The sequence below is a fragment of the Puma concolor genome, chromosome B1 (genome assembly GCF_028749965.1).
Source record: "Puma concolor isolate L17-30 chromosome B1, mPumCon1.1.hap2, whole genome shotgun sequence".
In the NCBI taxonomy this organism is placed as follows: domain Eukaryota; kingdom Metazoa; phylum Chordata; class Mammalia; order Carnivora; family Felidae; genus Puma; species Puma concolor.
The window spans coordinates 201984430-202005762 of NC_141670.1; the positions used below are offsets into that span (position 1 = coordinate 201984430).

The window sequence follows — 21333 nt, forward strand, 5'->3', positions numbered from 1 at the left end:
GCTCCTGGCTATCTTCTGTGGACCCACTGTGATGGGCATAGAGGATTACGGAATGCAGTTTCCCCTCCGTAAGCCAGAGTCCCTTAGGACGCCTCATCCCGCGTTTTGCCAGCAGCAGCATCCACGTCACCATCGCTGTCGTACTAGCGTGCTGGGACCAAAATCACAAAGCACCACCGACTGAGGGCTGAAGCAATAAAAGTGTATTCTCTCTCGGTCTCAGAGGCTGGGGAGCCCTGGCCCAAAATGTGGGCACGTTGCTTCCTTCTGAGGTCTCCCTTCTCGGTGTGTAGATGACCATCGTCACTCTGTATCCTCACGGGGTCATCCCTCTGTGCGCGTCTGTGTCCTGATCACCTCTTCTTACAAGGACACCAGGCCTGTAGGATCAGAGCTCACCCCAGTGACCTCATTTTATCACCCTGTCTCCAAACGTGGTCACATGTGCGGTGCTGGGGGTCAGGCTTCAACCCCTGGATTTTTGGGGGGCGTGGTTCAGCCCGTAACCATCACCATCGTCACGATCATGCCACCTTTGTCACCATCCCCTTGCCTCCCCCATGACCATTGATGGGTCATGTAGTATGAGCTGGGCCTAAAGCCTTTTATGCACAATCTCATTGGATTTTCACGGCACACCCATGATTTACGTGCATTTTTCAGGGATGGAGAAGAGAAGTGAGACCAATCCCCCATGTTGCCTACTCAAGAAGGTAGCTCTCTCGTGCCCCAGCTCTGTCAAAATGTCATTATCTTCTCAGTCTGTAGGCCAGGGGAGCCGCCATGCAGCCCATCAGCTTGGAAACCAGACTCATTTTTCCGACTTACGTAATTTGGCTCTGTCAGAGGGAAACAGTCCTGAACTTTTGACTACGTTCACGAGATGTCTGAGCGAGCAAAACGTTTCCCTGTGCTTTCAAGAGATGCACAATCTCTATTCTGCTCCTTTAAAAATTTTTTTTAATGTTTTCATTTATTTTTGAGACAGAGAGAGAGCATGAGCAGGGGAGGGGCAGAGAGAGAGAGGGCGACACAGAACCCGAAGCAGGCTCCAGGCTCCGAGCTGTCAGCACAGAGCCCGACGCGGGGCTCGAACCTAGGAACCGTGAGATCGTGACCTGAGCTGAAGTCGGTCGCTCAACCGACTGAGCCCCCCGGGAGCCCCTCTTTTCTTCTCCTTTAAACCAATCAGCACTTCCTTGGCCCTGAAGCCTCCCAACACCCTCTGAGGACAGTCCCCTCCCTGCCCCCACCCCAGAGCCTCCCAAGTTCCCCCTCCACCCCATTCTAGCACTTACAGGGTGCTTGCTCACCCTCTTGGTAGGGAGGGCATGGTGACTAGCATCGAGTTTGTTTGTTTCTGGTCCAGGGCCTGGAATAGAACCGGACTTCCAAGAAGATCCAGAAGGAAATAACAAACAGAAGATCTTGTAAAGCCAGAGGCCATGGGTATTGAGAGTGTCAAGGAGGCTTCTCATCTCCTTATTCTGGTTTGTGTTAGGCTAATCAGGAAGCACGACTGTGCACGTGTGTGTTTGAGGGGACATCACTACTCTTTAGCTGTTCGTGATGGCGAAGTCATCATTTATTTGGCCCTGTAGGAGGCAGAATTTTATGATGGGCCCATGACCTTCTTACCCCTCCTCACTTCCATGATTATGTTACATTATATCGTAAAAAAAGGATTGTTTAGATGGATCTAACCTAATCCCCACGAGCCCTCTAAAAGCAGAGAGTTCTCTCCTGACCGGTTGCTGAAAGGAAAGTAAGAGAGATTTGGTGCATGCGAAAGATTTAGTCTACTATTAGAAACCTCTGGACGCGGGGCGCGTGGGTGGCTCAGTCAGTTAAGCGTCCGACTTCGGCTGAGGTCGTGACCTCACAATCCGTGAGTTCGAGGCCCACGTCGGGCTCTGTGCCGACAGCTCGGAGCCTGGAGCCCGCTTCGGATTCTGTGTCTCCCTCTCTCTCTGCCCCTCCCCTGCTCGCACACTGTCTGTCTCCCTCTCTTTCTCAAAAATAAATAAACATTTAGAAAAATCTTGAAGGAGCCAGGAAAGAAGGAGGAACCTCCATCCTACAACCACAAGGAGCTGAGTCCTGCAAGTCTGCCTCCAGGCCGCCCTTGCCCTTGCCCTTGCCCTTCCTGACACCTCCCTGCAGGGCCTGCCTCTTGTTCCTGTGCAGGCAAAGTGCTCAGTGATCTGACCACAGCCCTTTGCCAAAAGGCTCTTGCCTTGCCTCAGACGGAGGGCCGGGTTTTGGCCTGTGGCCATCAGTTGGAGCTGTTTTTCCTCCAGTGAGTTGCTTTTGCACGTTTGTCAAAAATCCGTTGGGCGTATGATGTGGATCAATTTCCGGGGTCCCTGTTCTGTCCCTCTTTCACTACACCTGGTCTTGGCTTTTGTAGCTTAATTTTGTAGTGGGTCTTGACATGGGATAGACTGAGTCTTCCCACGTTCTTGCTCTTCGTGAAGATTGTTTTAGCTGTTCTATGGCCAACACACCTCACTCTTAGGATTGGTCCTTAGTCCTGTATCTCTCTCCCTCCCTTCTTGCCTTTTTTCTTTCCTGCTCGCATCCCTCCCTCCTTCTGTCCCTCTTGGTTTCCTTGTCAGTAATGCCATGGAGCCAACTGCCCCCAAACCGGTGGCTTCCACCAGCAAGCCTTGAACGTCCTCGCTACCCTGCAGGTTGACTCCGTTCGTCTCAGCTGGTCCCTCTCGCTCGTCTGGGGATTGGCTGGTTGTCACTCTGGGATGGCTTCACCTGAGTCCTGGGCTACTGGCATTGCCAGGGTGTCATTGTTTGGAAGGTAGGCCCGCGTGTCCTCTGGTGGGGGTAGATGACTAAGGGGGAGGCAGATATGCACAAGCACTTTCTCGAGCCTCAGCTTGAATCAAGCCTGCTAACACCCCGTTGGCCGAATCAGTCCACGTGCTGTGGCTGAATGGAGAAGGAGCGGGTGGAGAAGGACACTTTACCTCGTGAGCCAGAAGGTCACCTTGCAGAGGACATGGGTACAGGGAGGGGTCAAAAATTGGGGCAGTCAGTGTCACTCTTCTGGAGCCCTCAGCTTCTCCCTGTGCTTCTGCCTTCTGAGAGCTATCCTGCACCTGCCCACCAGACCCTCCCAGCCCAGCCAACTTCGCCATTAAAAATCGGGCCCCAGGAGTTGGAAATTTAGAGTCTTGCCGTCGTGAATACCCAACAGAGGTACTGAGGACATTTAAAATTTCCAGGACCTCAAAGATACGCCCATGGAGAATGTTTGCTTACGTTTAATGAGAAGATAAATCAAAACATAATCAGCTGAGTGCAAATATTGGCTTGTTTATTCCTCCTGTCTGGGTAAGTTCCTTTCAGTGTTCATGATGAGCAAAGCAGTTAGGCAGAAGCAGTGTCCAGGGCGCCTTTATCTCAGCATTGAGCATTAGATGAGTAATACTATCTTCTGTGTGAAAAGCAGAGGCAGCAGACATTTTCTTGATTATTGGCTATCACCCCCTCCTCATTCTGCTGGCCAGTAGGTAAGTTGAAAAGTATCCGTGGACTCTAAACCACAAGTTAGGCTTGTAATCCTGCACTGTTCTTTCCCTAAACAGATCAGGAAATTGGTAACTCTGTTTGCAGGAGAAATGGTCGTGCTTTAAGTACTTGGAAAGCGCCCTCTGTGGAGCATTGCCCTGAGAGCCGGCATGGACCTAACAGATGATCTGGTTGTGTCACATCTTCCCAGGGGATTTGTTCTAAGGTTGCACAGCTGGAAGTTACTTTGAGAGGCGACTGAAGCCTGGTTAGCTTTGATTCTGCCCTACCAGACTGAAGAGCCAAGATGACACAGTGTGCCCAAAATATATTTTTGTTTCTACAACTCAGACAGATACAAGTGTGTAGGTACAGGTACACATGAATGTGGGCTCATTTGTGTGGTCATTCATTCTTTCGTCCATCCATTCATCCATCCATCTTTCTTCCACCCTTCCGTCCGTCCATCCATCCATCCTTCCTTCCTTCCTTCCATCCTCCCATCCTCCCATCCTCCCATCCATCCTTCCATCCTTCCATCCTTCCATCCTTCCTTCCTTCCTCCCATCCTCCCATCCTCCCATCCATCCTTCCATCCTTCCATCCATCCTTCTATCCTTCCATCCTCCCATCCATCCATCCATCCATTCATCCATCCATTCTTCCTTCCTTCCTTCCTTCCTTCCTTCCTTCCTTCCTTCCTTCCATCCATCTCTCCATCCATCCATCTATCCTTCCTTCTTTCCTTCCTTCCTTCCATCCATCTGTCTGTCCATCCATCCATCCATCCATCCATTCATCATTCATCCATCTATTCAGCCATCATTTATTTATCCTCTTCTCTGGGCCAGGTGCTGTTCTGGGTGCTCTGGGTTGAATATCATCCCTCCAAAATTCATGTCTACCCAGAGCCTCAGAATGTGACAGTCTTTGCAAGCAGGGTCTTTGCAGATGTAATTAGTTAAGATGAGGTCATATTGGACTAGGGCCCTAATTCAATGACTAGGGTCCTTGTAAGAAGAGAAGAAAGATGGAGACAGAGCAGCAGGAAGGCCATATGACAATGGAGCCCAAGCCCAGGCACGAGAAGGGTTGCCCGACCCTCCAGGAAGCTATAGGAGGCAAGGGAGGATTCTTCCCTAGAGCATTTGGAGGGAGCACAGTCCTGTCAACACCTTGATCTCAGACTTCCAGTGTCCAGAACTGTAAGAGAGTAAATCTTTGTTGTTTTAAACGCCTCGTTTGTGGCTCTTTGTTATGGTGGCCACAGGAAACTAACACTGGGGGCAGAGGAAGCAGATTGTCTGAGACAGTACTGCTTTCAAGGAATTATTAACCTAGCTCTCAGTCTCCTCTCTCAAACGTGTGTTTGACGCTTCCCTTATCACAGATTCCACATTTCCACCAGCATCCAAATGAGCTTCTGTCCTGAGATTATTGCCATATAATATTTTCCTGTATGAATTAGGGATGTGATTTCCTAAATGTTTTTCGATACAGTGTTTTTGCTGATAACAGTGCAGAGTGAGGGAAAAAAAAAGGCCTTTGGGCTTTCTGAAACACATTTATCAACTAGAAAACAAAACAGTTTTTAAGAGGCTAAAAGCAGTGACTGCAGCTCAGTTTAGCAGATGCCATCGTCACCTCTGTGCTGGGGACACAAGCAAGAGTGTGTGAGAAGTCTGTGGGAACAGCAGAATGTCCAGAGCGGATACTGGCCAGGACCTGGGTCTGTGTCTTAAGCTGACTGTGAGTCCTCTGCGTAATCATGGCTGAGACCTGCACCTTAGGGACAGGGAACCAGGGCGGCTGTGTACCAAGATGGTCCCACCCAGGCCCTGAGTGTTGGGACACACCCACGAATGGGATGCCATGAGAGTTCCCAGGAGCAACCAGTAGTTTTGGGTGTTTAGAGTTAATTATGTACACATGGTTCCTCACTATACTCTTTCTGGGGAGGGGGCTGTCTGTCCCAGCCCTGGTGCAGCCTGTGAGCCTGTGGCCTTTGAATAACTAGCTCACCTGCTGGCGGAGGAGGTCAGGCACCAGGGTGCTCACCTCCTTGACTTATGGGAAAGAGGGGAGCCTGGTATATCCACCAAATGTTTCCCTTTCAGGCACTGAGCTTTATCATTCGGGATATTGTTACATTGAACTCTGATTTGCTCAGATATTATTTGGGGATCTAGTGAACAGAGAGGTATTCATTTGATTTTTAAAAATTAGAAAAAAAATGTTTTTAATGTTTATTTATTTTTGAGACACAGAGGGAGAGCCAGAGCATGAGCAGGGGAGGGACAGAGAGGGAGACACAGAATCAGAAGAAGCAGGCTCCAGGCTCCGAGCTGTCAGCACAGAGCCCGACGCAGGGCTTGAACCCACAAACTGTGAGATCATGACCTGAGCTGAAGTCAGATGCTTAACCAACCGAGCCACCCAGGCGCCCCTAAAAAATTATTTTTTACCGCTTATTCATTTCTGAGAGACAGAGTGCGCGTGGGGGAGGAGCAGAGAGAGAGGGAGACACGGAATGCAAAGCAGGCTCCAGGCTCTGAGCCATCAGCACAGAGCCCAATGCAGGGCCTGAACTCACTGACCGTGAAATAATGACCTGAGCCAAAGTCAGATGCCCAACCGACTGAGCCACCCAGGAGCCCCAATTTTGTTTTTGTCCAGTAAGTAACCAATCCCTCCAGTACTGCTAACAGAATAGCTATTCTTGTCTCTACTGGAGGCCAGCCAGTGTGTGTTAACCTGCAAGGCTGTGTCCCTCCCTCCAACCCATCCTGAATTCCTTGCGGACATTCTTATGACTCAGTTTTTAGTAGAATGCACATCACTGGGGGTTATGTCTTTGTTCCCTGTGGGCATCTTGTCATGAGCAACGTCTGTTTGTGGGAGGAGTGAATACACGGTGTATTGTTATATCTGCCGGGAGAAGGCTTTGTTTTTTCCAAACTTATCTCATGGGACCTTTGACCCTATTCTCACCTATTTATTCTCCTAAGAGTGACTCTGTCAGTTTTGGGGAACAACCTCAATTATGATGATGTTACGTGTGAACGTGAATTTGAGAAGAGTGTCCTGCTACCTTCACTGTATTATTGTCCCATTAACAACTCTACAAGGCAGGTAGCATTGTGCCCATTTCGCAGATGACTGTGGGAGATGCTGAGAAGTGAAGGGCTGCCTCTTCCTGGAAGCTGTGCCTACTCCCCTGTCATTGTTCATGTACTCCCATGGACTTGTCCCTTTCAAGACTCATCTGTTCATGGTCAGTAGCTATTTACTGAGCACTTACTATATGCCAGGCACCGTGCTAGGCTCCAGAGATACCGTAGCGAACGAAACAGGCAAACGCCCCAGCCCTTGGGGAGTTGACATTCCAAAATGGGGGTATGGGCAACAAACAGGTGACACAAGAACAGATATTTCAGGTCTTGAGAATTACTAGGGAGGAGGTGACCATGTGATGAGGTAGGGACACCCGGGGGGGAGGTCACCCAGGTGGAGTGTCAGGGAAGATCTTTTACTTCTCCAGGGGGGAGACACCTGAGGAGGGGAGAGAGCTGGTGTTGGGGTGAAGCAGGACCAAGCATTGCAGCAGGAAGAACAGCAGGACAGTGCCTGGGGTGGATGGGAGGCTGACGTGCTTCTAGGGAAGGGAGAGCGCACAGGGGAGGCCGGGAGGCAGGTGAGGCCCAGGGTGAGGGGTGGGGATGTGTTACCTCTGGGATGCCAGTGAGCAGCCTAGACAGGACTTGGGGTGGGAGCGCTCGGGATGGCGGGCAAAGGAGAGAAGAAAGCACTTCTTTGGCTCTCGGGCCTGCGAACCGTCTCAGACCCCGGAGCCGACAGGTGAGCTCGCAGCAAGGCTCTCTCTTTCCGAGGGCTGCGGTGATCTCACGTCCTGTCTAAAATACCCCTACTGGGGTGCCTGCGTGGCTCAGTTAAGTGTCTGGCTCTTGATTTCTGCTCAGGTCACCGTCTCGCGGTTCGTGGGTTCGAGCCCTGTGTCGGGCTCTGCACTGACAGCGTGGAGGCTGCTCTCTGTCTCTCTCTGCCCCTCCCGCACTCCCTGTCTCTCACACACAAAATAAATAAACATACTTTAAAACACCCCCCTACTGGGGCACCTGGGTGGCTCAGTCTGTTGACGGTCTGACTCTTGATTTCGGCTCAGGTCGTGATCCCGGGGTCGTGGGATCCAGCCTTGCATTGAGTTCCATGCTGAGTGTGGAGCCTGCTAGAGATTCTCTCTCTCTCCCTCTGCCCTCGTCCCCCGCTCTTTCTCTCTAAAATAAAATAAAATAAAATAAAATAAAATAAAATAAAATAAAATAAAATAAAAGTAACATAAAATAACATAAAATAACATAAAATAACATAAAATAACATAAAATAACATAAAATAAAATAACGTAACATAAAATAACGTAACATAAAATAACTCCTACTGAATGCCCTGTGAGCCCGAATCGGCCCCTGGGAACCCCTGGTAAACAAGGAGATATGGGCCCTTTGGAGTAATGCTTTTCCAACCTCTGCTGAGGCCTGGTGCATCCTTGTCCTGAAGAAATGTCCAGTGAGCTAGTGCGTTAACCACCCTCCTCGTTCGTCTCCACTCACACCCTGGTCCTGCTGTTCTGGGGCCTCGTCCTGCTGGTTCATGCCACTGGGTTCTTGCTTTTCTGGGAGCTTTTCCTGGGGTCTTTCCTTCTCCTTACCCCCTGCAGAACACTTGTAATCCCTCAGACCCACACTCGGGGTCTTGTGCTTTTGAAAACTTGCACAGACCGTCCCTGCAGCCCAGAGCACGTCCCTCCCTAGGGCCTGGTCCTCACCCTGCTACTGCCCCGGTGCCTGCATCAGTGTCTGCGGGACCTGGCCGTGTCCCCTGCTGGGCTGCGAGCTCCTCGTGAGCCGAGTGTGTCCCCTCCGAAGTCTCTGCTCCCACCAGGGCCAGCGCACCATAGACACAGAGGTGGTCCTAGAAGTGGGCGCACAGTGGGCCAGAGTCTCGTGATGGGAATGCCCCTGTCCCTGGTTCCCACATGTGGACAGGCTGCTTGCTTGCTTCTCCCTTTCCTGGGCTGCTGGCTGACCACCCACTCCATCTGGTTTTTTGTTTTGTTTCAGTAGACCTTTTAAAGAAGCAGGATGGAGGTGCCTCAAAAAATTAAAAATAGAGCCACCTTGCGACCCATCACTTGCACTACTAGGAAGTTATCCAGAGGATGCAAACATGCTGATTCGAAGGGGCACCTGCACCCCGATGTTCATAGCAGCACTCTCAAAAATAGCCAAATTATGGAAAGAGCCCAAATGCCCACCGACTGACGAATGGATAAAGAAGATGTGGCATATATATACAATGGAATACTACTCAGCGATCAACAAGAATGAGATCTTGCCATTTACAATAATGTGGGTGGAACTGGAGAGTGTTATGCTAAGCGAAATTAGAGAAAGATAAAAATCATATGGCTTCACTCATACGAGGAATTTGAGAAACGAAACATGAACAGAGGAGAAAGGACGGAAGGGTAAGATAAAAACAGAAGGAGACAAACCACAAGAGACTCTTAGATACAGAGAACAAACTGAGGGTTGCTGGAGCGGAAGTGGGTGGGGGAATAGTCTAGATGGGTGATGGGCATTAAGGAGGGCACTTGTCAGGATGAGCCCTGGGTGTCGTATGTAAGAGATGAATCCCTGGGTTCTGCTCCTGAAGCCAAGACTATACTGTATGTTAACTAACTTGAATTTAAATTAAAAAAAAAAAAAAAACAACAGTTCAGGTTCACAGCAAAATTGAAGGGAAGGTGCAGAGGCTTCTCACATGCCCCCTGCCCCCACACATGCGGAGCGTCCCCATCATCAGCATCCCCACCAGGGTGGTACCTTTGTTGCGGTTGATGAGCCTATATGACACATCGTCACCCCGAGTCTGTAGGTTATGTGAGGTTTCCCTCTTGCTGTCGGGCATCCAGTGGGTGTGGACAAATGTGTGACGGGTGTCTGCCCTCATGGCATCCTGCGGGGAATCTTTGCTTCCCTGGAAATCCTCTGTGCCCACTGCATCTGCCGGCGAAGCTCGCTTTAATTTAGCAGGGCTGTGACAGCTGCCGGGACCCCGGGACCTGGATTACCATCATGTGGCAGGTTGGTCTCTCTGAGTTCACAACTAAATTGGGATCTTTCCCAAAGCCCCTACCGCAGCCCCGGGTGACCCTCCCCCAGTCCCTCTTCTCCCCAGGCTGCGCTCCGCCCAGCCTTGCCTGCTTGCTGTGCCCGGGGACCGTCACACACATTTCCACCCAGGGCCTTTGCGCTTGCTTTTCCCTCCACCGGCGGTAACCGTCCCCTGGGTATCCTCGGGGCCAAAACTCAAATGCTTACAGGGTCAGGCCGGAGGTAGAGATGCGTGAATGGAGCTGGCTCGGACGGTGGTGAATCAGAGAGGAGACTGTTGTTCTCTTGCCAAAGGGCATCTCACAGGGCCGTTTTTCATAGATCTTCAGATGTTTGAAACGATGTTGGAAATCAGCATTTTTGGGTGAAGGCATACGGCCACCCGTTTAGCTTTTCAGGGAGGCAGGAAAGGGGACGGTTTCTTGCTGTCCCTGCCTGATGCGTGCGATACTGAAATGCATACATTTTTATGGGATGGTGATTGGGGGTCACCTGCCATTAGAGATTGTTTGAAAGAGTAATTAGCCATCTTGAAAATTCACATTTGCCTCTGAATAAACTGCTTCGTGAATATAGCGTGTTGAAAGAAAAACGTGACATTCCTTAGAAATAATCGGTTTGATGGGAATGAGAAAAGAGCCCACTGGCTTGAAAGGTACATCAACCAGGTTTACCCAGGGTGCTAGTCACGGTCAGTAACTAATGGGCGCTAATACAGCTCTGGCTTCATCACCCCTGTGATGTTCGGTCATGATTTAATGAGAGTCGTGTCTCATAAAAGCGAAAAATGGGAAAAAACCTCGCATGCAGAATTCTAACGGCGATAATACCTACTATTGGTTGCCTTTACTTCAGGGCCAGCACTATTCTAAATATTTTACCTGTGTGGATTCGTTGTATTTTAGTATATCCATGTTATAAGTAAAGAGACTGAGGCACAGAGAGGTTAAGTGACTTCCCCAAGGCCACCCAGCTTGTGAGTGGTGGAGTCAGAGTTCATATCCAGGCAGCCTGGTCCTTATGTTTATACCCCAAACAACTTTCTTCTTCTGACTTCTAGTAAGGTTACAATGAGGCTGGAAATCCAACAATAAAATAGTTGGCATATACCGAACCCCTGTGTGGCTGGCTTTGTGTATCAGAAAAGAATGCTTCTGGCTTCCATTAGTAGCAAACTTGACTCACAGGCACTTGAACAAATAAAAATGTATTTTTTTAACGTAGTAAGTCGAGAGGTAGGCAGTTGCTGGTATGGCCTCAGGGACTTTACAACAGGGAATGGCTTCTCTGCACCTTTGGCCTTTTGCTTGTGTTCGTTGTCTCATAACCACAAGGTGGCTGCTGCAGCTTCAGACCTCACATCCATATTCATGGCAGGAAGAGGCAGGAGGGCTGAAGGGCCACTCCACTTGTAACGGTCCCTTTTCATCAGGAAAAAATGCTTTCCCAGAAATACAGCGGAGGATTCTCTGCTGAGATTTTGTTCACCAGGCCTGTGTCACAAGGTCATTGCCAGTTGCGCGAGTGTCTGGGAAAGTGGGGTGCACCGTTGTCCAGATAAATGTGGTGGCCCCTGGACCATCCGTATCACCTGGGAACTTGTTAGAAATTCAGATGCTCCGGCCTCTCCCCAGAAGCTCAGGAGTGGGGGCATGATCTTTCTTGAGAAGCCTCCCCATGATTCTGATGAACACCATTGGACTAGGCCAGGTGTGACTCATTGCCTGGGGCCGGCCACACTGATCCCTTAACAGACCTGAGGTTTCCTTATGAAGGAAGAAGAGAGAGTTGAGCTGAGCCAGGCAAACAACCAATTCTCTCTTTTTTTAAAATGTTTATTTATTTATTTTTGAGAGAGAAACAGAGCACAAGTGGGGCAAGGGGAGAGAGAGAGGGAGACACAGAATCCGAAGCAGGCTCCGGGGCGCTGGACAGCTCAGAGCCCGACTCGGGGCTCGAACCCTTGAACGGCGAGATCATGACCTGAGCCGAAGTCGGATGCTCAACCGACTGAGCCACCGAGGCGCCCCAACCAGCTGTTTCATGGCCCGTGTGCCATTTCATTGTCCACGTGACGTCTTGCAGGCAAATGCCACTGTTCTCTTGTTTGGCTGAGGTCGCGTGCACACCTTTGCCCAGCACTGTGCCCCTTGTTTCTACCTTAACCCCACACGTGTCACAGTGTCACCCTGGGCCACTCTGTGTCTTGTGGTCTGAACAGACACTCCTTTTTTTTTTTTTTTTTTTTTTAATTTTTTTTTTCAACATTTGTTTCTTTTTGGGACAGAGAGAGACAGAGCATGAACGGGGGAGGGGCAGAGAGAGAGGGAGACACAGAATCGGAAACAGGCTCCAGGCTCTGAGCCATCAGCCCAGAGCCCGACACGGGGCTCGAACCCACGGACCGCGAGATCGTGACCTGGCTGAAGTCGGACGCTTAACCGACTGCGCCACCCAGGCGCCCCCAGACACTCCTTTTTTAAGAGCGTATCTTACCGTCTCCAAGCTGGCTCCAGCAATGCTGTGACTTCTTTGGGGGGGGGGGGTGCAGTTTAATGATCTGGAAACGTGACAGGTGACCCAGCTATGCTGGTTTTCCTAGGGATGTGGGAATTTCAGTGCTGAAACCAGGGGGGTCCCAGGCAAACCAGGACAAGATCTGAACTCGCTCGTCAATCCCTCCCATCCCCCGGCCAAGTTCTCCTGCTCTGGGCCAACAACCCTACGTGACAATGCAATTTCTAGACCCGTCTTTGGCTTCACACGGTCCCTGAAGCCATTTCAGACTGCTCACCAGCCACTGCAGAGCCCTCCCTTCTTCAGAGTGTGTTCACGTAGGCACCATTTATGTAAGTACCAGTATACCAGGCCTCAGGGAGATGCCACATAAATGGAGAACACAGGCCATATGCTCAAAGCCATTTAAATCCAATCTAGTCCAATAAGCAAATAAACATTAAACGAGTACCTGTTTGGCTCATGTTATTATGTTGGAAGCCCCCACAGAGCACCTGTTTTTGTAGGGGATCCGGATGAGTGAGGTTATTTACAGCACGGTTAACACTGATTATTAAAATGATAACGGGTTTTGGCATTTGCCAGTTGGCTCAGTAATGAACACCCCTCTCCAGTTAGGAGACGCGACAGAAGGAGAGGCCGGCGGAGAATCAAGTCTTACCTGGGGTTGAGGATTGGGGCCCAGGAGGGCAGCCGCGAGGGCTCCCTGATGCCAAAGCCCAGAGTTAGCCAGACCCCCCCCCCCCCCACCCTTGAGGGGCAGTTCTGGACACCGCGGGCCCCTGCACATGGGGGCTGGCCCTAAGAAGCTTCTGGCAAGAAGGAGCAGAGGAAAAGCTTGCTCCCTGAAGACAGTTTCCAAAGAGAGAGCAGGATAAGCGGAAATACACAGGGGCTGCTCCTTGTCTAGCACAGCACTGGGCTCACACCCCCTTTGATGGGCTAGGAGGCGGGGGGTGTGCAGGGAACGGCCTTCCTAGGAGGGCTTGGCTCTTTGGTCTTGTCTCCTAACTGGAGCAGGGTGTTCATTACTGAGCCAACCGGCGAATGCCTAAACTTATTATTATTTTCATAATTGGGGTTATCACGCTGTAAATAATCTCACGCATCCGTACCCCCTACAAAAAATGCGTGTTCTGTGGGGGTTTCCAACAGAAGACATGAGACACATCGGTACTTCCTTGCTTATTGGACTAGGCTGGATGGCAGGGAGGACCGCCTTTTGTCCCCCAGAACAAACAGTGAGGGCTTCTTGAGACGTTGCACTGTGCTGGGCACGATTCTCTGCTTTTGTGGGAGGTGGGCACTGTCGCACCTACTTAACAGGTGGGGTAAGTGAGGCACACGGAGGCCATGTGACTCACCGAGGGCTGTGGCAGAGCCGGGTTCTGGACCTAAGCGGTCTGACTTGGGCTGGGTTCTCCTGATGCCTGGACAGACCGGTCTTGCGGGAGGTCCAGAGAGAAAGGGCTGAATTGGAAGAGGGAGAGGCTTCCTGAGAGAGCAGGTGAGCCACGTGCAGGCAGGAGTTACCCCCCAAACGAGGGGTGTTATCCTGATGTTGTAGGGAGTGCTCGGAGAAGCAGGGATGTTTCCTGCCAAGTGGGGGGTGGCTGGCAAACCCTGGCAGCGATGCCTGCCCCGTGGGGCCTCGGGGCTCACGAGAGGATGCGCCCATCTCCCAGCTCGCTGCTGGGCACCTGGCAAACGCAGTCCAGGCACCTTGTTTTCTCTTCTTTGACTTTTGGTGAGGGGGCAGGAGGTCAGAGCGTAGGCTTTCCTTTCCTGACAAGCTATACGCGAAGGAAGCCAATCCAGGTCCAAGAAGCAAGGTTTTGCCAAGTTAACCATTGACTCTGCCTCTCTGTTCCAAGCACGCTGGGCACCGGAGGGCACGCTGGATTCTGACTGGGGCTCTGTAGGGACACAGTTCAACCTAATTGTCCTCCTTCACGTCCTTTTCATACACAGGGAACCGTGTTCGTTCACTTCCCCGCATCCTCGCCCCCGCAGCAGAGTGAACGAATCAATTCACTTCATCTTTTGTAAATGACGTGTCTTTCCGAGTTACTGGAAACTGGCTGTAATTCAGCCTCATTAAAAACTGTTTACCGAACACTCCTGATGCACGAGCAGTCGTGGCTGGTGTGCAAGTGGACATCTGCTTTCACTCAGCCCTTGAGTTGATGAGTATTTGCTGGATACTGACTGTGTGCTCGCACCGTGCTAGGTGCCGGGGACGCGGTGGGAGATGCAAACACGGCTTTTGACCTCAGGGGGCTTGGCGTCTAGTGGGGAAGAAGTGATCTTAATCAAATCCATGTAAAGTAATACAGAACCAGGTGTTTTGGAGGAAAGCCCCGCTGGGAGAGTGGGCCAGGGGAGCCGAAAATCTGGCGGGTGAGCTCGGTTTGCTCTGGACGGAGAAGGGTGAAGAGAGGGCAGAGTTCATAAGCGTGCAGTCAGGAGAAGAGCGTTAAAAGCCCAGGGGATGACTGTCGTAGGCACAGAAAAGAAGCTTGTGTGTCTGGAGCTTGGAGGGTATGGGGAATGTGGGCGGTGAAACAGAAGAGGCGAGTGTCTGGATGGTCCATGTAGGAATTTGCTCTTTTCTTGGAAAGCAGCGATGGGGCATATTGGAGGGGAGTAGAGGATGGGCGAGACCCCCTCCCTGCAGCCAAAACATATCCCGGGACGGGAGGGTCAAGAGAGGAGGAGGACTGGACTACAGGTGGGCAGATGGGAGAGAGAGCCAAGAGGTACAGCGGACCTAACCCGATGAAGGACTCATGGGGGGTTGAGAGAGAGGGGCAGGGGGTGTTGGATGAGTTCCAGGCTTTGAGCGCGTGAGGTGGGTGCATGCTGAAGCACTCCTCCCATGCTCCGTTTTGGACCTGTCGGGTTCAAAGTGGCTTTGAAGCTTCAAGACTTCAAAGATGAAGATGCCTACCCCTTCAAAGTTGGGGTAGGCATCCATCAGTACGTAGAGCCTGGAGGCCAGAGAAAAGGTTCCTTGGAGAGTCCCTGGCAATTAGGGTGTGACTGAAGCCTTTGGAACCGGTGAGAAGAGGAAGGTGGTAGATGGAGGCTTGACAGACTTTAGTATCTCGTGGCTGGGACGGTGGAGCGGAGTGCGCGCGAAGCATGAGCTGAAGCATGAACTGGAAAACTGAGAGGGTGCATTTCCGTAGGAGCCGAGCAGGTGCTTTGAGAAGGACAGAGTGGCCAAGGAAAAGGTGTCCGTGGCCATGTGTTGTTGGCCTGCTGTGCTGTAGGGATAGGGTGGAAACCAGACCAGAGTAAGGCAGTAGGGGTAGCAAGAATGGGGAGACCCCCCGAAAACTAAGGCGGGGTGCTGCCGTGACAAATATAAGGCAGATGAAACCAGAAGCCATTCGGAATAAATGGGTGGGAGTGTAGGGCGGACTTTCGAGAACCAGTGACAAGGTGTGGCCAACCTGATCTGTTTCTTTCTTTCCCTCATTCTCTTTTGCAGTCAACTTTGACCATTTTCAGATCCTGCGGGCCATCGGTAAAGGGAGTTTTGGAAAGGTAAGAATGATGGATTTTTAAAAACTTCATTAACAAAATGTAAAAGTCCCGACCACTAGGTGCGTGCGCACGCGCGGGTCTGTGTGTCTGTTTCTGTGTTGGTTGCTGGGCCCTGGGAATTTCCTGCTTGACGGGAAGACGCGGGCTTGCCAAGTTTGAAATGCGAAGGGAAGTCTGAAGAGTTTCCTTTGGATCTGCTGTAATTGCATTTTGAAAATTAAATTACCCCGGCAGTCCCGGTTTTAGGTGGATTACAATGGTAATTATTTCAAGATTGCTAATGCTGTTTCTTCCTTGAGGATCCAAATGAGGAAAGCAGAGAAACAAAAGCCACAAATTTAGGAGATGGCCAGCATCAATGCTTTCCTGCAATGTAGGCATTCTGTAAGGAAATTTTCTTGTGGAAGGAATACTGGACGTGAGATCTACCCTCCTAACAAATTTTAAAATGTGCAGTATATCATTGTTGACTGTGGATACGATGCTGCACAGCAGATCTCTAGAGCTTATTCATGTTGGGCAACTGAAACTTTATGCCCCTTGATGAGTACCTACCTCCCCGCTTCCTCCGCCCCTCAGTCCCTGGCGACCACCATTCCCCCTCTTCCATTCTATGACTTTGACTTTTTTTTTTTTTTAAATTTTTTTTTTTCAACGTTTTTTATTTATTTTTGGGACAGAGAGAGACAGAGCATGAACGGGGGAGGGGCAGAGAGAGAGGGAGACACAGAATCGGAAACAGGCTCCAGGCTCCGAGCCATCAGCCCAGAGCCTGACGCGGGGCTTGAACTCACGGACCGCGAGATTGTGACCTGGCTGAAGTCGGACGCTTAACCGACTGCGCCACCCAGGCGCCCCCGACTTTGACTTTTTAGATACCTCGTGTCTACGGAATCGTGCAGTATTTGTCCTTTTTTGTGACTGGCTTCTTCCACTTAGCATGATGTCCTCAAGATTCATCCGTGTTGTTGCAAATTGTAGTGTTTCTTTCTCTTTCAAAGGCTAAATGATATTTTATTGTACCTATAAACCACATTTTTTTTTTTTTAATTCATCCATCTGTTGATGGACGTTTACATCGTTCCCCCATCTTGGCGATCGTGACCCATGCTGCAATGAACACGGGAGTGCAGATATCTCTTTGAGATCCTGATTTCAATTACTGTGGATAAGTATCTAGAAGTGAGATTGCGCAATCATATGGTAGTTCTAGTTTTCATTTTTTGAGGAACCTCCATGCTGTTTTCCACTGTAGCTATTACATTGCCACCATCAGTGTGCAAGGGCTCTGATTTCATCACATCCTTGCCAATATTTTTTTCTTTTTTTGCTAGTGGCCTTCCTGACCACTTGTAGTTTTGATTTGCATTTCCCTGATGATTAGTTCTATTCACCCACCTATTAACCTACCTATTAGCCACTTGAACATCTTCTTTGGAGAAATGTCTGTTCAAGTCTTAAAATCAGGTTCCTAGTTGTGGGGTTTTTTAAACTATTGAATTATAGGAGCTCCTTACATATTTTGGAGTTGAGCCCCTTATCAGATATATGGTCTCCTAATGTTTTCTCCCATTCTGTAGGCTGTCTTTGCACTCTTGACTATTTCCTTTGCTGTGCAGAAGCTTTTTAGTTTGATATACTTGTTTATTTTTGTTACCTGTGCTTTTGATGTCATATCCATGAAATCATTGCTGAGACAGTATCACGAGGCTTTTTTCTTTCAATGTTTTCTTCTGGGAGGTTTATAGTTTCAAGTCTTAACATTTCAATCTATAGCCAACTTTTACTTGATTTTTGTATATGGTGTGAGGTAAAGCTCAATTTCGTTCATCTGTGTGTCAATATCCAGTTTCCCAGCACCATTTGTTGAAGAGACTACCTTGCCCCATTGTGTATTCTTGGTACCCTTGTCAAAGATCAGTTGACCACGTATGCATGACTTTATTTTTGGGCTCTTTATTCTGTTCCATTGGTCTCTGTGTCTGTCTTTATGCCAACGCCATGCTGTTCTGATTAATATAACTTTGTAATCTAATTTGAAATCCGTAAGCGTGATGTGACCAGCTCCGTTCTTGCCCAAGGTGGATCTGGCTGTTTGTGATCTTTTGTGGTTCCATGTGAATTATAATTGTTTTTTTTTCTCTTCCTGTAAAAAAAAGTCATTGGGAATTCGATAGGGGTTGTGTTGACTCTTTAAATTGCTTTGCTATTATGGATATTTTGATAATATTAAGCCTTCCAATCCATGAAATGGATGCCTTTCCATTTGTTTGTGTCTTATTTAATTTCTTTTGTCAGTGTTCTATAATTTTCTGTACACCAGTCTTTCATTGTATTATTTGAATTTTCTTTGATGCTATTGGAAATGTGATTGTTTCCCTAATATCATTTTCAGATAATTCATTATTAGTATATGGAAACACAGTTGCTTTTTGTTTTTTTTTTTTATTTTTTTTTTCAACGTTTATTTATTTTTGGGACAGAGAGAGACAGAGCATGAACGGGGGAGGGGCAGAGAGAGAGGGAGACACAGAATCGGAAACAGGCTCCAGGCTCTGAGCCATCAGCCCAGAGCCCGACGCGGGGCTCGAACTCACGGACCGCGAGATCGTGACCTGGCTGAAGTCGGACGCTCAACCGACTGCGCCACCCAGGTGCCCCCACAGTTGCTTTTTGTATGCTGGTTTTGTAGCCTGCAACTTTACTGAATGTATTAATTCCAATTTTTTTATGGCATCTTTAAGATGTTGTATACATTAGATTACGTCAACTGTAAACAGAGACACTTCTTCTTTTCCAATTTGGATGCCTTTTCTTTTCTTTTCTTTTCTTTTCTTTTCTTTTCTTTTCTGTTCTCTCCTCTCCTCTCCTCTCCTCTCCTCTCCTCTCCTCTCTTTTCTTTTCTCTAATTATCTTAGTTTGTTTTCGTTTTTCGACTAAGTGCTTTGTCTAGGACCTCCAGTACTGTGTTGAACGGAAGTGGCGAGAGTTGGTATCCTTGCCTTTTTTCCTGACCTTAGAGGAAAAGCTTTCAGTTTTTCACTATAATATTAATTGTGGGCTTTTCGTATATGTCCTTTGCCGTGTTGAGTTAATTCCCTTCCATTCCTGCTTTGTTGAGGATTTTAATCGCGAAAGTGTGTTCACTTTGGTCAAGTGCCTTTTCTGCCTCTATTCAGACAATCCTGTGACTTTTCTTTTGTTTTGTTGCCATGGGATATCACGTGAATTGATTTCCCTGTGCTGGGGTTTCCCTGTGTTATGTCCCAGGGATAAATCCCGCTTGTTCGTGGTGTGCGATCTGCCTAAAGTGAGTGCCTTCGGATTTGATTTGCTGGTAGTTGATTGAGGATTTTTATATCCATGCTCATCAGATAGATTGGCCGGTGGTTCCTTTTCTTGTGTCTTTGCCTGGCTTTGTTATCGAGCTCATTACGGGCCCATAAAATGAGTGGTTGTGTTCCCTCCTCTTCCGTTTTTGGGAAGAGTTTGAGAGCACTGGAATTGGTTCTTCTTGAAATGTTTGGTAAGATTCAATGGCGAAGGCAACTGTCTTGGGCCTTTCTTTGTTGGGAGGTTTGACATTTGTTTGTGGAAAGTACATGTTTGTAATCCTCAACTGTTTCCAGTGACAGGCTGATGGGACACAATGAAAAGAAGGCAAGGACTTTCACAAAACAAGAAAGGTTCCCCAGGCCCAGCCCGTGTATTCCCACTTACTCAGAAATTTCCTTTGGCAATATTTGCTTTGAGTACGTACTGAGTGCCAGGTATCCTTATACATTCCCAAGTAAATATTATTATTTCCATTATACAAGTGGAAAAATCTAGACGGAAATACCCAGACTTGGTAACTCCAGAGGACAAGGTAGTCCACCCATTGTCACACAGGCCAGCAGTGTCCCAGCTGGGATGTGAGCCAAAGCCTGTTTGATGACCAGGCACCTGCTATTTTAACAGCTTCACACTCTTGATTAGACCATTCGGAACCCCGAGTTAAACTGAGATATTGATCTAAGAAATTGGGTAGAATCAGCCTTTTCTCCCTTGTTCCCTCTCTTCCTCTCTTTTTCTCTGTCCCTCCCTTTCCTTCCTTCTTTCTTCCTTCTTCCTTCCTTCCTTCCTTCCATCCTTCCTTCCTTCCTTCCTTCCCTCCTTCTTTCCCTCCTTCCTTCCTTCCTTTCTTCCCTCCCTCCCTCCCTTCCTTCTTTTCATGGACTTTCTTTTGTTATTTAATTAATTCAATGCATGAATTTTTTTTTTCAACGTTTATTTATTTTTGGGACAGAGAGAGACAGAGCATGAACGGGGGAGGGGCAGAGAGAGAGGGAGACACAGAATCGGAAACAGGCTCCAGGCTCCGAGCCATCAGCCCAGAGCCCGACGCGGGGCTCGAACTCACGGACCGCGAGATCGTGACCTGGCTGAAGTCGGACGCTTAACCGACTGCGCCACCCAGGCGCCCCTGCATGAATATTTTTAAAAAAATTTTTTAATGTTTATTTTTGACAGACAGAGAGACAGAATGAGAGCAGGGGAGGGGCAGAGAGAGAGGGAGACAGAATCTGAAGCAGGCTCCAGGCTCTGGGCTGTCAGCACAGAGCCCGACATGCGGCTCCAACCCATGAAGTGTGAGATCATGACCTGAGCTAAAGTCAGATGCCCAACTGACTGAGCCACCCAGGCGCCTCTCAATGCATGAATATTAACTGAGTGCCTACCCAGTGCTGGGCACTGGATTTTGATCCAGTCCTGACCTAAACAGACCCGAGTGTTTTCCCTTTGAGGAGTTCACATTTAGAAAGGAGAGGGATGGCAGACAGGTAAATATGGATATCTTTGGTAAGATAGTAGTAAGTACATTACAATATAGGGGGGTATAGTGTTTGGGGAGGTAGTGGCAGAGAGAGGTTGCTGATTTACGGAGCTGAGCTGTCATAGGGTGGCCCCTAACCGCATGTGGGTATTTAAATTTAAATTAATTCACACTAAATGAAATGACAAAAACTCACTTCCTCACGCACACTCGCCACAGTTTGAGTGCCTAGTGGCCACATGGGGCTGGTGGTTACCGTGTTAGACAGTTCAGGTTATAGGTCATTTCCACCATCCTGGACAGCGCTCTCACAGAGGGTGGCAGGAAGTCCTCCGTGGTAAAATGATGTGTGAGCATAATCCTGAAGGGAGTGAAGGAGTAAGACACGCAGGTTCCAGGCAGAGGGAACAGCAAATGCAAACACTCTAGGAGTGTGGTCGGTAGTTTTGAGGAGCTTCAAGGTGGGGGGACTGCTTTAGCTGAGGTCGATGATGTCAGTAAGGACCGAATCATGTAGGACCTAGTGAACTGTGGTGAAGGTGGAGAAGGGAAGGCCCTGGGGTTTGGACAACGTGATCTGTTTGTAAAGTTTGTAGAAGGTCATTTTGGCCGCCATGCTGAGAGTACCCTTTGGCCACCATACCGAAAGTACCCTGTGCTGGGCCAAGGTACATTTACCATTGTTGACCATTTAGACAGGTCACTGAAGGCAAGGGAAACGAAAG

The 21333-nt window shown here is 49.1% G+C and overlaps 1 protein-coding gene across 7 annotated transcripts in view; it reads left to right on the plus strand.

The window, feature by feature from the left end:
- Window positions 1-21333, plus strand: part of STK32B (serine/threonine kinase 32B) — a 393997-nt gene that overhangs the window by 76805 nt on the left and 295859 nt on the right. For 5 of the 7 annotated variants that reach the window (XM_086705468.1, XM_086705467.1, XM_086705470.1 and 2 more), the window contains exon 2: window positions 15737-15792. The exons of 1 other annotated variant lie outside the window; for it this stretch is intronic. In XM_086705468.1, coding sequence (XP_086561594.1) covers window positions 15737-15792 — 56 coding nt within the window. Of the gene's footprint in view, window positions 1-13723; window positions 13748-15736; window positions 15793-21333 lie in introns of those variants that run through there. One more of the 7 variants, XM_086705473.1, reaches the window with a different exon arrangement.